Source organism: Pyrus communis, chromosome 4, assembly GCF_963583255.1.
Source record: "Pyrus communis chromosome 4, drPyrComm1.1, whole genome shotgun sequence".
NCBI lineage: Eukaryota > Viridiplantae > Streptophyta > Magnoliopsida > Rosales > Rosaceae > Pyrus > Pyrus communis.
The window spans coordinates 24,766,271-24,784,234 of NC_084806.1; the positions used below are offsets into that span (position 1 = coordinate 24,766,271).

Sequence of the window (17,964 nt, forward strand, 5' to 3'; positions counted from 1 at the left end):
TATAATTACTAATATCACAAAGATTAAACATGATATAGACCTATCATCGGGAAATAGAGTCCCTACCTCGTGTCCAGCTAACTAGAATACCTTTCTCTGCCTCAAAAGTGTCTGGAGTCACTCCCAGGCCTAAAATCACATAAATAATAATAAAAGTTAGTATAAAACTGAAATGAAGATTCAATTTCAGCCTATCAAAAGTTTACCCAAATATACCCATCTATCACAACCTCGTGATGAACCAAGTTTAAGTTCCCATATTGTGACCCCATTTTCATCCCTCAAAACTCCATGGAAAAGGATGAAATTACTTGGATTTTAAAGCTTAACAAACCTAGTTTTTAATCTAATAAGAGTTTCTCAAAATGGATTAAGAGGAGAAAATAATCAAGCTCCAAAGTTGAGTTCACAAATAGTTTTTCTGCAGAGAATCTACAGATTTTCAGATTCTTTTCACATTTTCAAATCATATTTTTTTTTCCATAGAAGATCTTAACCACAATTGGTGAAATAAATTGAGCTTTGTTCCTTGTCATGTCTAATTTCAAATATATAAGAAGACTTTCTAAAAATATGTAATGGATTGAGAGAAAACAAGAGCCAAAGTATGGCTCACAAACTACAGTTTTCTAGAAATCAAAGTTGCAATGGTAAAAAAATAGAAAATTAACTAATTTGAGTTATTTTGTACCAATTGAAGGACACACCAAGCACACTCTCTACTCTCCTCTTTATGTTTTCCTACTTTTCCCTCTCCAAAACCTCTCGCTCTACTCTAGTTTTTCTGTGAGAGTTAAAAAAATATTCTCTAACCCCATCATTACATCTCTGTTTTAGAATGCTTACTCACCCCTTTAAACTACCCCACATCACCCCAAAATTTATGAACAAAATTAGATTCTCTTGGTTCCCCACCGTGTGATGGTTGGGAAGAAAAGGAAAAGTTTGGGATGTCTACACATATAGCTCATCATTTGTCTATTCTATTTTATTTTTTTTCTTATTTAATATTTAAAAGTTAAAATAATTTTACTTATATATATATATATATATTTTTTTTTCTTCAAGTGTTACAGGTGATGTCGGAGGGGGCGAAGCGGAGCTTGACGAAAATGGGGATGCACGTTCCACCGTGGAGAAAAGCCGAGTACATCAGGGCCAAGTGGTTGTCTCCTCACGAAAGAGGTAATGAAGGTCTTGAATTGGGAAGGGCAGATAGCTGTTCAACTTTTTTTAAGTTTTTAATTATACAAATTTATTTTTATGCAACAAGGGATTTGTGCCCTTCGACGGGATGGCCTTTCCGAGGGCTTGGATTTGTTTATTTATTTATTTTTTTTTTAATTTTTTTTTTTTTTAATAAAACGATAGATTTGTTAGACTAATAAACCAACAAGATTCGAACTCACGTCATAGTGCAAAAGCAACACTCATTTGCATCACTGAAAGAGATGAGAGCCGCTGGATACTCTTCAATGGACACCTCATTCTAACAGTTGAGGTTTGTTAGGATTCTTGGGTCTGGTCAATTCAAATTGAGGGCGGGTCATTTGTTCATCCAAAAGTCCCCAGACTAACCAACTTCCCTCTTTCTTCTCTCAGCCCCGTTTGGTAAGTTGGATGAGATATGTTGTGATTAGTTAAAATAAACTTGAATCCAATCCGTTGTTTGTTATATCAAAATGTAAGATAAACAAAACTAAACATAACGAATTATGAATTCACAATAAAGTGGGTTATCTAACTTATCTCTATATATGAGTTACAAGTCTTATTTTACAAGCCTCTGCCAATTAAATCTTATCCGTAAGACTCAATTCCAACCAGCCCACCAAACAAGCGTGTTTGGTGGGTTGAATGAAATTGAACTTAGGGATACAATAAGAATAGATATAAAGTTGTAAAAACAGGACTTGTAACCCATTTCTAAAGATAAGCTAGATAACCCACTTATAAATCATCATGTCCACCCGTGTCCAACTCACATTTTAACACAACAAACAAATAACTGGACTTAAGTCTATTTTAATTGGTCACAATCTATCTCAACCAGCCCAACAAACATACGTTTAGCCGGTGCTTACTCCTGGCCTTGCTTTGACATTCAGACACGTCCCATTCCAATGTATATTCAAAATCACCAGGTTGTGCAATCCATGGGTATTGGCAAAGTTGCTGGTATTTTCAGTGTCTATAAACCAATATAATGACAAACATTTACACTTCAATGATGAAAACAACAATTATGTTCAGTCTTGTGAGTGTCTAAAAATGATTTGCATCACTGCCACAACAAAAAACGCATATTAAAGAAAACAGAGAAATATCTAAAATCATATAACTTGGTATTCAAGCGTTGCAACTTGCAAGTCATAGTTGCAGCCCTGGGATGCCAAACCACAACAGTATCCTTCGTGGCCGGTCTAGGAACCTCGCCTGCCATGCAGGCTCGTCATTTTCATAAACAAAACCACTCTTCATGTACAACTTTTTTGCAGGTTCATTATCAACAGCAACATGAACATAAAGATCACTTATGCCTGTCAAATTTCAGGAAACCAACAATAAGCATATGCTCCATTAAACATGATCAAGATCCAAAAGAATGAAACTAAACATATATTAGAGCACAAAGACTAAAGAGATTACGAAAAAAAATAGTCTCTAAAGATTCAGTCCATGTGCTAGTCCGCAGCACTTCCTCAGAATCCCAACACAAGCAGAAATAATAATCTTCTCGACCTAGCACTTTCAGACACATATGGAACTTTCAAAATGGAAAGCCTTTCATGATGCTTATTTCTTATTTCGTTGAACAAATACCCGGGCTACAGATCCATGATCCATTCAATTGCACAAAAGTCTCTCTTCACTTTCACTTTTCCTGCTCTAAATTGTAAATAACTAACAATCACAACAAATCCTCGAGGTCCGAACCTCCTCTAATCGGTTGATATCTCTTGTACATGACATCTTCTAAGTGTTTATCAAATTATCACAAGCATCATTGTAACCAAAAAGAAAAGGGATATCCATTTAACATTGCTATGTAACGCATATATACGCTAAATATACAAAATGTTCAGTAAGGAAAGCAGCTAGTGAAGCGATCATTTACATGTTCCCTTCATTTTATACACTAAATATACAAAATGTTCAGCAAGATTTCTACAGCTCTAGCTTTTCAAACTGTCACTTTATTCTCTTAGTTTCCTTGTTCCCTTCATTTTCCTCAAAGTAAAATATCCATGAGTACTCACCAAGTGAAGCATAACAATGCAAGAGCATCATATATCAAGAGAAACATTTTGATTAATTAGGTTATTGCTGTGGACATATATTTGGGGTAATAAAAATCTATAGAGCCAAAAATCAAGAGAGAAGTAAAGGAGGCATGGTAGTACAAAACTGGGAGCATATGCGAATGATGTTTAACCAATGCAGTGGCATAGGGATAAATAGTGTCAAATCTCTTACCCCATTCTTGCGCAACTAACTTTGATTTTGAAACAAGAGCATAACCTAGCCCATTTCTATGCAGTTCTTTAGCAACACATACATTACTCAGGTATGCCCTTGCAAAATCAGCTCCAATCCCCTGTTCAAATGCAATTCTAAAGGTCTGTCAGTCTTGTAACATTCTTTCGGTCAAAACACCAGAAACTACGTTACATTTGCAAAAGTGTAGAGACCAATGGTGTAAAGCCTTCTGAAGCGAAGAAATCTATTGATATAGCATGTGAAAGAAAGACCATTCAACTAAGGTCATTGAATGCCAAGTTTATTATCTAATCTTGTTACACCAACAAAGCTGAAAGTAGGCTAAAATCTTACTCGGTATATAAACAACATTGTATACACTAAAGAAATCATGTATAATTTAGCAACCATAGTTGTTTTCTTTCTAATTCAGATTTTTACAACATATTCCAAGACCATCCATTCATCTCGAATGGCAGGGAATCGATATATGCATATAAGAATATGCACTTGTTAGTTGTTACTGTACTGGACCATTAACTCTTTAATGGGTTGACTTCTAAGGCTGAAACAAGATAATTAAGTGAAATACCTCTGGCTTGATTCCTGTAATCTCATCTGGAAGACTCACACACTGGTTAAGATCAAGAGTCCCAACCACCATTCGATCTTCTCCATCCTTGTTAAACTACACAAAAACCAAACATAAAAAATTAAAAATTTCTATACAGAAGGATTAATGGAAACAATTAAAATTTGAAAACATGGGAATTGAAGCAAACAAACCTTACATTCAGCACAAAATTCATCTGAAACAGAAAGGCTAGAAATTTGTGACAAAGGGACTGAAGCATTTATGCACGAAACTCTTCTGAAACCCTTCCTCTTTCCACCAACACGTTCCTTCATCGCTTCAAACTCCCGTTCCGCCAAGTACCTTCTGTGATCCTAATACAACTTGACGACCCAAAAACCCCATCAATACATTTAATTAATTACGGAAATTAGGGATTAATTACGTGATTGGAGGGACAGACTTGGAGGCCGAACGTGGAGGGTTTGAACTGGTAGAAGGAGCGAACGCGGAGACAAGCGGCGGCCCATAGCTCGTTCTCCGACAAACTCTCGGCAAGAGTGAGCGCGGACGGGTCGACCCGGTGTACGGCTTCCTTGGGGGTACATACTTGGCAGGCGGTGGTAGGGCGGCGGCGGACGAGTAGAGAGGCGGTGGAAACAGAGAATTGGGCTGGGAGAGGATGAGGGGGAGAGAGAAGCGCCATTTTCAATTTTGCTTTGTTTACTATCAGTTTTATCCTTTTTCTATGGTTGATGCTTCACGTCTTAGCCTTTGGGACTTTTTCTTTTGTTCGAATTTGCCTTTGTCCTTTATTTTATTTTATTTTAGGCATATTTGTCGATTTATCATCTGAACTTGTACGAAGCTGTTAATATCTCGTATGAATTTTAATTTTAGCCGATTACCCTGTCAAGCTTTTATAATTAGCCAATTTCCCCCTTGAATTTTATTTTAGTCAATTATCCCCTAAACTTTTATAAATAGTCAATTTCCTCCTGACGTTAGATTTTAAAATTTTTAATCCATTTTGATCACGGAAACAACACATAACAACTGTAGAAGGGTAAAAAGGATGAAAATTTTAAAAATCTAACACCGAGGGGATTGGCTATTTATAAAAGTTCAGGGGGAAATTGACTAACTATAAAAGTTTAAGGGGGTAATTGGTTAAAATTAAAGTTCTTGAGAGAAATTGACAGATGCATACAAGCTCAGGAGACAAATCAACAAATACTTCTTTATTTTATTTTAATACACAACAATATCGTGGTAGAGAATAAAACTTCAAAATTCTATTTACAAGTGAAAACAGATGCTATCAAGAGATGGTTTGGATTGTGGTGCTTTGAAAAAAATAAAAAAAAATGTTGTCAACAACAGTACAAAAACATAGAAAAACAAAAGTAGGATCTACCATGCTTTTATAAAAAGTGCCGTTTTTTTTTTTTTTTTTTTTCAAAGTATAGTAAACAGTGCCTATTTAATGAAATTTTCAAATAGACAAGTGGCCCTTTACCACAGTGGTGAAAACTTGTTGAGCCCTTGCATGACGATGTAGGTTCGAACCCCGTCAATGATAATGTAACATATAATATAACAAAATTTATCGTTTGACAAAAAAAAAAAAAAAAAATCAAATGGCAGTGCACCCCCGCATATTATACAAAATTACAATTTTTGCCCCTGCATTAAGATCTTCAGCAATTATTATATCACATTAAATATCATATATTTTTTAGTTATTTAACATATTCCTATCAATTTTATATAAAAGTTTTTTCTTTTTGTTAAAAACACTTTTACAAAAAAAAAAAAGAAAAAAGAAAAACAAAAGAAAAAAAAGAAAAAGAGGTTTACCAAACACTCAACAACTTTATTTTACAGCTGTTTATTCTCACATTACAATAGAAGTAGTTTTTTTTTTTTTTTTTTTTTAAAGTACAGCAATACCAAACTAGTCCCGAGTTGTAGTTTTATTTACAATTTGCCTTACACTTGTACGCAAGAAAAAAAAGGATAAATCACACAAAACTACCTCAACTATGGGTCGAACCACGATCTTATACCTCATGTTTTAAAAATTACAATGTCATAACTCATCTTACAAATATGTTGCAATGTCAGACCTCCGTAAGTTTGTCTGTCAATTTCTCTATTAAATGCTGATGTGGCTTGAGGTGGGGTCCACTCTGACGACCCGTCCCTAATTTTCTATGTAATTTTCTCCTCGACCGTGTAAATTGATGTTTATGCCCTTGTTGGCAAACTGACGTGGACGTGGTCATTCGGTTTTATATTATTTTCCTCATTATCATAATTAATTAGTACTTGTCGTTACAAGTGTGTGAGCGCAAGTTAGACCCGAATTTGAGTCATAACAAAAAAGTTACGTTAAATCAAAGTGCATTAAAAACGGGTAGATTTATTCACATGCGTGTTAATTATTCAGTGTTTGAAAACCACTATTTTTGATAAGGCACGTTAGATTTCACAGGATTTCTGCTGTACAAAACCTTATTAGTTTTCTTCTTTAAAAATTGAACCTGTGCCTTTTTTCCCTCACCCACCAATCATTCACCTTCCCACATCTTCTTACCCAATCTGACAGCACTCTTTATTCTTTTCAGCCAATCAGAAAACATATCTCTCTCTCATATTCTCTCTCTCCTCACCTGTCACTCTCTCTTTGCAACTACAAGGACCACATTCAAAACCTCACACATCAAACTTAAAAACCCCACCATCATGTTCCTCTTGAACCCACGAACCCAACCATACACGAGTTTTGACTCGTCAACTCGAAAGCTCCGACTCGGACGAGTTTGCTCCGACGTGCTCCCAGCTGAGTTACAAGTTTTTGAACATTGTGGAAGCACCTAGTCAACTCCATGGAGTCCCTAGACTAAGTTTGGAGTGGAGTTGACGCAAGAACACATGTTTTTGAGGAGTAGAAAATTTGGCAGAACCCTTCGAGGCTTTTTCAGTCCATTCCCTTCCATTTTTTGGACTTTTGAAAGGTACAATCTTGTTTTACTCCTTAAGAGCTTCATTCCATATAAAGATCGTTGAAAATGGTTGAGAAATGAGCAAGTTATGAGGTTTTGAAAAATTTCCCATAAACTGGCGAACTAGACGATGGTGGATGGCGAGACTCACCAAAGAAGACGAAGAATATTTCGTCAAAGTTGACGGAATATTCTAACGGCATCAGGTAACACCTTTAAGTTCCGTTACTATTTAACGAAATATTTAGTCAACTCTAACGGAATATTCCCTGGTTGAGTTAGTCTCTGACCTGCGCATGAGGGCGCGTGTGGCCGTGGGCCGGGCGGCACTTGAGGGTGCGTCCGGCCTTCGGCCGATGAGTGCTTAACATGTACGGGTCCGTGACGTTGTGTAGAGTGTTTTCGTATATTTAAACCTTCGTTTAAGCAAACTATGGGGAGTTTTTCCTAGCTTTTAGTATATGTGAATTAATTAATTACTTTTAGTTATTTCACATATAGATGAAAATTATCCTGAGGACATACGAGGACAAGCGAGGTTAGGAGGCTACGATTCATCAATGTATTAGTGAGTAAGCATTTGTTTTCATATATACATATATAAACTTTATAGTTTCCACAAATGCTTTTGAATTGATTTATGCATATCATGCCATGATTAAATAACGTTATAAGAAATGTTGTACTATTATAAAATGCAAAAATAATCCTACGGGATGCGCAGGTAAGTTTATTATGTTGATTAGAATTATTGAATCATTATGGCATGCTTATATTTATGTAGTATGCTCATCATTGCTACACCCCGGTGTTAGTGCTCGCCCAGGGCCAGGGCCAGTTTTTCACGTACATGTTCACCTCCACACCACATGTGGTTACATTTGGCAACTCTAACTCGTAGGTGATCGCGATTAGCGTCAGTCTTCACGTGATTATAGCACTAGAACATATATTATGATTACACCCAGTCCTGTTGTATAGGTCGCATTAGGCGACTCCAACTTGTGTGCTAGCATAGATTGATGAGCATCAATTCAGTCGTACAGGTTGCATTAGGCGACTCCGACTTGTGTGTTAGTATAGATTGATTGAACACATGATTTTACTTATATTACTGTTGAGATATTGTGACGTGGCATATTTCTGGATTTACTGTTGATTTGCATTTGATTTCATACCTATACGTAGTATGATTTTTTGAAACTATACATGTTTTACGGTGAGCGGTTAGTATGTTCAGAAAATAAATGGATTTTATAAACTTTTGTTTTTGCCCACTCACCCTTCTGTTTTTCACCCTTCTAGGTCCTAGATAGTTGAATTACTCTATGGCGTACAAGGATTAGCTGGCGATTCTGACATATCCCTGTTTAAGTGCAGGAACTTATTCCGTTGTGTATTAAGTACTTAGCTAATTTCGACTCCACACTCTTTTGTCATCTATGCTCTGAATGTTTGTATTTTATGGGTTCTACCCACTATTGCGCACTCACTTTATTAGTTTAAATAAGTTCTAGTTTTGGTTTTAATTTATTCACATTTTTACATCACTTACACTTTTGGTTACGTCACCTTCGGGTGATGGCTAGAATGCCTCGACTTCGGTCGGGGTGTGTCAGATTGGTATCCGAGCATAGGTTTTGGCAGTCTTGCATTCCTCATATGTGTTATAGGTCCTAATTATTTTTTATCTTTTATGTCAAAATCATGCCACCTCGTGGAGCGCCACCTGTCCTTGCTGAGACTAATTTTCCCGATTTTGGGTAACTCGGTGAGGTGATCGCCAGCGCCATTTAGTCCACACTTCGTCCTCCCCAGAGGACTACCTTAGAGAACGTATCCCATCTTCAAATAAATAATTTCTTTGGCAATGAAGGACCTGAGAAATTCAAGGTTTAGATAGACCATGTTGAGAATACTTTTTGAGTTATGTAGCAACAGGGGTGGCAAGTCCATAGGTAGTTCCCACTTTCATAATCAGAGGAACCCTAACAATTCTGGTGCTCTGCTCTGTCGCAGATGCAGTAACCGTCATTTCGATGAGTGTAAAATAGGAAGTAATGGGTGCTATACTTGCGGTCAGATGGGGCACAGTGCTAATCAGTGTCCACAGAGTCAACAAAATCAGCCTCCTACACTACCACCTGTAGTTCATCTCCAGCAGATTCTAGGTTTCGGTACCTACCCACATATAAGTTATGGTGGTGCTTACCACTACTAGGGTGACATAGCTCAGTATCTAGAATGAGCATATTAGTACCCACCTGATCCTTGTTACCAGGGGGTTATACGCCGTATCAGGGCGGCAGAGCTTAATGGTATGTTGGAGGGCAGTACCAAAATCTTGATGTGGCTTCTAGTAATGGTGCATCGACCAGGCAGCCTAATCCAACAAATCAAGGTCGAGGTAACCAGAGACACGGCAACTAGGGAAGTAGGGGTCGTGGAGGCTGACAGCAAGCACAGGGTCATGTCAATCATATCACCTTGCAGGATGCTCAGGGTAACCCTAACTTGATTATGAGTACATTAAATGTTCTTGGCCATTTTGCTAGAATATTAATTGACTCGGGTGTTACTCATTCGATTATTTCCCATACGTTTGCTCAAAAGACTCAACCTCACCCCACTCCCCTCAGTTATGAGTTGGAGTTCTCAATGCCTAGGGGTGAAGTTTGCTATATTAGTTGGGAATATCGAGGACATCCTGTTCTCATCGAGGATATCGTAATGCTAGCTAATCTTGTTCCCTTGGACATCGTTGATTTCGATGTTATGTTGGGCATGGATTGGTTAGATTATAATCATGCATTGTTGAATTGTCACCAGAAGATTGTTACCTTCCATCGATCGGGCATGCCTATGGTAACTATTGTTGGTGAACTAAATGGTTTGAAACATATAGTTATCTTTGCCATGAGGGCAAAGCGGATGTTAAGGAGGGGTTGTCAAGGCTACTTAGCTCATGTAGTGTGGCTGAGGAGACTTCTGCTCATGTGGAAGACGTTCGAGTAGTCAGACACTTTCCTAATATTTTTCTCAACGATTTACCTGATCTACCACCGGATCATGAGGTGGAGTTCACCATTAACCTAATTCCAGGTACCGATCCTATTTCTCTAACTCCTTATCGTATGGCTCCTGCGGAGTTGAGAGAATTGAAAACCCAGTTGCAAGAACTTGTTGAAAAAGGGATTATTCAGCCGAGGATTTCCCCTTGGGGAGCTTTAGTCTTGTTTGTCAGGAAGAAAGATAGAACGTTAAGGCTATGTATCAATTACAGACAGCTGAATTAGGTGACGATTAAAAGCCGTTATCCGTTGCCTCGTGTCTATGACCTTTTTTATCAGCTTCGTGGTGCTTGTGTTTTCTCGAAAATTGATCTAAGGTCTGGCTATTATCAGTTGAAGATCAAAAGTGATAATGTTCCTAAAACAGCCTTCCAGACTCGATATGGTCATTATGAGTTTCTCGTGATGCCATTCGAGTTAACTATTTCTCCCATAACTTTTATGGACTTAATGAATCGGATATTCCGTATGTACCTTGATAGGTTCGTAATTGTCTTCATCGATGACATTTTGGTGTATTTTAAGAAAGAGGCTGATTGTGCTAGACATTTACGTCTAGTTTTGAAGAAGCTAAGGGAGAATCAACTGTACGCTAAGTTCAGTAAGTGCCAGTTCTAGGTGGATTAGGTGTCATTCTTGGGACACGTGATATTAGCTCAAAGTGTTCTCGTGGATCCTCAGAAAGTGGCAGTAGTGGAAAATTGGGAGCAACCTCAGATTGTCACTGAAGTACAGAGTTTTCTTGGTCTTACGGGCTACTATCGATGCTTTGTGAAAGATTTCTCAGCCATAGCCCTGCCTCTGACAAGGTTGATCAGGAAAAGAGTTAATTTTGAATGGAGTGATGAATGTGAACGGAGTTTCCAACAATTGAAGTATTGTCTCACTTATGCACCTGTCTTGGCACTTCTTGATGACAGTGGGAATTTCGAGATCTACAGTGACGTCTCTCTGAATGGTCTGGGTTGCGTGTTAATGCAGCATGGAAAGGTGATCGTGTATGCTTCATGACAAATAAAGCTCCATGAGATGAATTACCCTACTTATGATCTCAAAATTAGCAGCTATTGTTTTCACTTTGAAAATTTGGAGGCACTATCTTTATAGGGAAACGTGTCAAATCTTCATTGACCACAAAAGCCTCAAGTATATCTTCACTCAAAAAGAACTTAATCTTCGACATCATAGATGGATGGAATTAATTAGCGATTACGATTGCACTATCTAGTATCACCCTGGTTGTGCGAATACTGTAGCAGATGATTTCAGCAGGAAATCTCATAGCCGACTTAATGCTTTTTATGCATGTCGTGTTCCTTTTTTGACTGACCTAATATCTATTGGAGCGGCTTTAGAAGTGGATCACCAAGGAGCTCTACTTGCTAACTTCCAAGTTAGGCCAGTTTTGTTGGATCGTGTTCTCGAGGCCTAGATGAACGACTTAGAAGCCAAGGAGTTAAAGCAGGCAGTGTTGAACGACAATAGGAGAGATCTTAAGATTCGAAGGCCTAATGGTATACTTATGCAAGGCGATCGGATGTATGTACCGAATATGGAAGAACGGAAGAAAAAAAAACTTGATGAGGCTTATATCTTTGCTTATGCGATGCATCCCAGAAGTACTTAGATGTATCATAGTAACCGAGCTTTCTACTACTAGCCAGGAATGAAAAGAGAAATTGCGGAGTACGTGAGTCGTTGTTCGGTCTGTCAACAGGTCAAGGCTGAAAGAAAGAAACCATTCGGGTTGCTGCAACCACTTCCCATACCTCAGTGGAAATGGGAAGATATCACAATGGATTTCGTGTACAAGTTACCTCATACACGAAACGACAATAACTGTATTTGGGTGATAGTAGATCGACTTACCAAGTCAGCGCACTTTCTACTTGTTCATGAGAATTACTCACTAAGTCGGTTGGTCGAACTTTTCGTCTCTGAAATCGTCAAGTATCATGGTGTTTCAGTTAGTATTATTTCTGACCGGGGATCCCAGATTTACTTCAAAATTGTGGGAAGCTTTTCAAGAAGCTTTAGGGTCGAAGTTACTCTATAGCACCGCCTATCATCCTCAAACCGATGGGCAGTCAGACAGAACTATTTAGATGCTGGAAAACATGCTGAGATCTTTAGTACTGTAGTTTAGAGACGCTTGGCACAAACACTTACCGTTGATAGAATTCGTCTACAACAACAACTTTCACTCCAACATTGCTATGTCACCATTTGAGGCGTTGTATGGGAAACCATGTCTTACATCTTTGTGTTGGTCCAAGGTCAGCGAAAGAGTTTTGGTTGGTCCTGAAATCATATATGAGACGACATGGAAAATTCAAGTGACAAAAGCTAATCTGAAAGCAGCCCAGAATCGACAAAAGAGTATAGCAGACATACATTCAACCAACAAAGTATATAAGGTTCGAGATTGGGTATTCTTAAAGCTGTCGCCATGGAAAGATGTTGTACGATTTGGGAAGAAAGGAAAGCTAAGCCCTCATTACATCGAGCTATACCAAATCATTGAGCGAGTTGGTGAAGTTGCTTACCGACTTGATCTACCTCCAGAGTTTTCGAGAATGCATAATGTATTCAACGTGTCCATGCTATGAAGATATGTCTCTGATATGTCACATATGATTCCTCCTCAGCCGTTAGAGATGAATCCGGATTTGACTTATGATGAGATTCCAGTGACGATTCTTGACTGGAAAGACAAAGTTCTTAGGACAAGACCGATCGTATGCTGAAAGTCTTATGGAGGAACCACTATGTTGAGGAAGCTACTTGGGAGACAGAGAAGCGTATGCAAGATCTCTATCCACGTCTGTTCTTTGACTACGATCTTTAGTAGTGTTGAAATTTTGAGACGAAATTTTCTTAAGGGGGGTAGATTGTGACCACCCGTCCCTAATTTTCTATGTAATTTTTCCCCAAACATGTAAATTGACATTTATGTCCTTGTTGGCAAACTGACGTGGACGTGGTTATTCGGTTTTAAATTATTTTCCTGGTTATCATAATTAATTAGTATGTGTAGATAAGAGTCGTAACGAAAAAGTTACATTAAACTAAAGTGTGTTAAAAACAGGTAGATTTATTCACGTGCGTGTTATTTATTCAGTGTTTGAAAACCACTATTTTTTATAAGGCACGTTAGATTTCACTGGATTTCCGCTGTACAAAACCTTATCAATTTTCTTCTTTAAAAATTGAACCCCTGCTCTTTTTCCCTCACCCACCAATCAGTCACCTTCCCGCATTTTCTTAGCCAATCTGACAGCAATCTCTCTCTTCTTTTCAGCCAATCAGAAAACATATATATCTCTCTCCTCACCCGTCACTTTCTCTTTTCTACAATTATAAGGACCACCTTTAAAACCTCACAGATCTAACTTAAAAACCCCACCATCATGTTCTTCTCGAACCCACGAACCCAACCGTACAAACTGATTCTCAAATGGACAAGTTTTGACTCATCAACTCGGAAGCTCCAACTCGGACAAGTTTGCTCCGACGTGATCCCGGTCTAGTTACAAGTTTTTGAAGGTTGTGGAAGCACCTAGTCAACTCCCTGGAGTCTCTAGACTAAGTTTGGAATGGAGTTAACGCGAGAACACACGTTTTCGAGGAGTCGAAAAATAAGCCGAACCTTTCAAGGCTTTTTCAGTCCATTCCTGTCCACTTTTTGTACTTTGAAAGGTACAATCTTGTTTTACTCCTCAAGAGCTTCATTTCCATATAAAGATCGTTGAAAATGGTTGGGAAATGAGCAAGTTATGAGGTTTTGAAAATTTTCCCAGAAATTGGCGAAAATTTCCAAAAACCGGTGAACTAAACGCCGGCGGACGGCAAGATTCACCGGAGAAGATGAAGAATGTTCTGTCAAAGTTGATGGAATATTCTAACGGCGTCAGGTAACGCCGTTCAGTTAGTCTCTGACTTGCACGTGGGGGCGCATGTGGCTGTGGGCTAGGCGGCTCGTGAGGGCGCGTTCGGTCTCCAGCCGGTGATTGCTTGACACGTATGGGTCCGTGACGTCGTGTAAAGTGTTTTCGTATATTTTAACCTTCCGTTTGAGCAAACTATAGGGAGTTTTCCTAGCTTTTAGTATATGTGAATTAATTAATTACTTTTAGTTATTTCACATATAGGTGAAAATTATCCCGAGGACGTACGAGGACAAGTGAGGCTAGGGGATTACGATCCATTGACATATCAATGAGTGGGCATTTGTTTTCGTGTGTGTGTGTGTGTGTATATATATAAACTTTATAGTTTGCACAATTGCTTTTGAATTGATTTATGCATATCATGCCATGATTAAATAACGTTATAACAAATGTTGTACTGTTGTGAAATGTTAAAATAATCATATGGAATATGCATGTAAGTTTATTAAGTTGATTAGAATTATTGAATCGTTATGGCATGCTTATATTTATGTAGCATACTCATCATTGCTGCACCTCAGTGTTAGTGCTCGCCTAGGGCCAGCGCCAGTCTTTCACGTGTATGTTCACCTCCGCACCACACGGTCGCCTTGGATCCAAGTAGGTGCCAGTCCTGTTGTACATGTTGCATTAGTTAACTCCGACTCGTAGGTGACCACGATTAACGCCAGTCTTAACATGATTGTAGCATTAGCGCGTGTATTATGATTACACAAAGTCTTGTTGTACAGGTCGCATTAGGCAACTCTGACTCGTGTGCTAGCATAGATTGATGAGCATCAGTTTAGTCGTACATGTCGCATTAGGTGACTCCAACAAGTGTGTTAGTATAGATCGTTTAAACACCTGATTTTGCTTATATTACTGTTGAGATATTGTGATGTGACATACTTCTAGATTTACTGTTGATTTGCATTTGTTTTCATACAGTCCTCCCTGGTGATACGGATCGTGTGGGTACTGATACAGTCATCCAAAATAAGGAGTTATATCTCCCTGATAATGATATGCACCCCTATAACCCGTCGGGGTATAACCACTAAGCCTTGGGACTTGCTGAATAGGAACTGGTGGTGGCAAGGCAGGTGGCTGGGGCTTCTGTTGGTTATGTGGGCATTGATTAGCTTGGTGTCCCGTCTAACCATAAACAAAACATCCTTTGTTGCCTTGTCTACAATCCCCAAAATGTCGACTATTACATCTACGGTAGAATGGACCACCAGAACCACTAAAATCTCTTTGTCTCTGGAAGCGGGAACCTCTTGAACGGCCACCCCTCCGCGGTACAATGGAACTCGAGCCCCCATTAGAAGAACCAGAACTAGTACCACTTTTTTTAAAACTCTGCGTCTTGCGAAGTCCATATGATGAATGGCCTTTATCTTTATTATTATTTTTATTCTGGTTATTATCTTTTTCTTCTTCCTCCTCACTATCATCTGGAGCATTCTCAGAGTCCTCAACCCGAAGTAGAACTTCATAAAACTCCTGATATGTAGAGCAGGGAGTCGTAGTCGTCATAGAATGCCACTTCTTTCAGGTACCCCACTTAAATCGTCGAAGCATTTCGGCAGGATTTTCAGCAATCTCTGGACAATATTGGGACAAATTAATAAACTTTCTATAGTACTTATTAGCTGACATTTTCCCCTGTTTCAAACGTGAGAATTCTTCCTTCTTACGATCCAAATACTCTGGAGATACAAATCTCTTCTAGAATAAATGCTTAAAAACCTCCCAATTTGCAGCTTCTTCCAGTGACAACTGAAAAGATTCTTGCCTCTACCAGGATGCAGCCTCTTCACCCAAAAACCAAGTAGTCATCTCGACCCATCTATCCTCAGGGAAATTCCCCTGTCGCTGCATCACCCGATAGGTTTTCTCGACATGATTGAGCCAACGCTCAGCTCCCTTGGGCTCCTCAATACCAACAAAATTATTCAACTTTAAGTTATATACAGTCTCCAAGGGAGTTCTCTGGGGAGGGTGAACTGTGGACTGAATGGCATTAGCTATGGCTTCACCAAGTTGGGCAATGTCTGGAAAATTAGACTCGGAGGAAGTACATGGCTCTCTACGAGCCGGCATGGTTCTGACATAAGACATTCAAAATGATTAGAATACCCACAAAATATACAGGACTGCCAAACCTAGGCTCTGATACCAAACTGACACACCCCGACCAAAATCGAGGCATGCTGGCTGTCACGTGAGGGTGAGGGTGACGTAGCCATGTGTGCAATGCTAAATGTGGGTGAACAAAAACCAAACTAGCTAACTTACACTAGACAAATATATAAGTGCGAGTGAAGGTATTTAGAGTGTAAATACACATATTCAGAGCATAGGTAACCTAAGTGCAGTCCAGCAAGCTAAGTATTAATTATACAGGTTATGAAATAAAGTTCCTACATTAATTAAAGTCTATTAGAACCGCCGTAGAGTCCTCGTAAGCCACTAGCATGAACGACTGACTAGAACCTAGAGGGGCGCAAAACAGAAAACATGAGTGGGCAAAACAAAACTTTTTAAAACCATTTCCCTTTCCAAAAATAATAACCCCTCACCGTAAAACCCATATAATTTCCTAGAAAATAGTAATACATATGTATGTAGAAATCATGCTCAAGAGTAGTGAAAACCAAGTATATGCCATGTCAAGTATCTCAGCAATGAATTAAGTAAGCCAGGTGAAATAATTCAGTGTAAATTGATATGTTAGCCAGAGTCACCTAATGTGACCTGTATGGCTGAGCCTATATCTCCTCTACTGTAACATCCCACATCGCCCAGGGGAGTGGATCTTGTAAGCCTTATATGTATATTCCCATCTCTACCTAGCACGAGGCTTTTTGGGAGCTCACTGGCTCCAGGTTCCATCGGAACTCCGAAGTAAGCGAGTTGAGGGCGAAAGCAATCTCAGGATGGGTGACCCATTGGGAAGTTCTCATGTGAGCTCCCAAAAACAAAACCGTGAGGGCGTGGTCGGGGCCCAAAGCGGACAATATCGTGCTACAGTAGAGTCGAGCCCGGGATGTGGTGGAGGCCCGGGCCGGGATGTGACAATTTGGTATCAGAGCCAATCCCTGGCCGGATGTGTGCCGACGAGGACGTCGGGCCCCTAAGGGGGTGGATTGTAACATCCCACATTGCCCAGGAGAGTGGATCATGTAAACCTTATATGTATATTCCCATCTCTACCTAGCACGAGGCTTTTTGGGAGTTCACTAGCTTCGGGTTCCATTGGAACTCCGAAGTTAAGCGAGTTGGGGGTGAGAGCAATACCAAGATGGGTGACCCACTGGGAAGTTCTTGTGTGAGCTCCCAGAAACAAAATCTTGGGGGCGTGGTTAGGGCCTAAAGCAGACAATATCTTGCTACGATGGAGTCGAGCCCAAGATGTGGTAGGGGTTTGGGCCGGGATGTGACATCTACCAATTCTTACACACGAGTCCGATAGGCCGGGTGTAAACAGATACGCTCAAGTGCTATGATCACGTGAAGGTTGTGCGAAGTATCTCAAGTCACCTACGAGTCGAAACCACCTAATGTGGCATGTACGATAGGCTGGCACTTGCCTTGGATCCAAGGTGAGCGTGTGGTGCGGGAGGTGAACGATCACGTGAAGGCTAGGCCCTGGCCTCTAGCGGAGCACTAAAACCGAGGTGCAGGATAATGAGCACTAAATGCATCTAAACATAACCACTCACACTGTAATTACTATCATCAATATGCACTCACCTAAAGCTTACCTGGGCGTCTGCAGCGTCATGCAATAATATGTATATCTATATTGATGCATATACTAAAATGTAATGCAATTGCCATGGCATTTAAAAATGTAAATCCATTTAAAACCATTCTTGGGAAAATGGAAAACA

The 17,964-nt window shown here is 39.3% G+C and overlaps 2 protein-coding genes across 2 annotated transcripts; one reads left to right on the forward strand and one right to left on the reverse strand.

The window, feature by feature from the left end:
• Positions 1–2,161: 2,161 nt before the first annotated feature.
• LOC137731912 (GCN5-related N-acetyltransferase 7, chloroplastic) lies at positions 2,162–4,794 on the reverse strand. Its single transcript, XM_068471172.1, has 5 exons — positions 4,518–4,794; positions 4,267–4,428; positions 4,073–4,168; positions 3,478–3,598; positions 2,162–2,540 (listed from the first exon to the last, which is right to left on the reverse strand). The coding sequence occupies exons 1-5, from the start codon at positions 4,758–4,760 to the stop codon at positions 2,371–2,373; spliced, it is 792 nt and encodes a 263-aa protein (XP_068327273.1). The 5' UTR covers positions 4,761–4,794; the 3' UTR covers positions 2,162–2,370.
• A 4,174-nt stretch (positions 4,795–8,968) lies between these two features.
• On the forward strand, positions 8,969–12,742 carry LOC137732868 (uncharacterized). The gene is made up of 9 exons (XM_068472128.1): positions 8,969–9,239; positions 9,441–9,565; positions 9,676–9,854; positions 9,968–10,297; positions 10,451–10,535; positions 10,815–11,123; positions 11,362–11,526; positions 11,851–12,099; positions 12,410–12,742. The coding sequence occupies exons 1-9, from the start codon at positions 8,969–8,971 to the stop codon at positions 12,740–12,742; spliced, it is 2,046 nt and encodes a 681-aa protein (XP_068328229.1).
• The last annotated feature ends 5,222 nt before the right edge of the window (positions 12,743–17,964 follow it).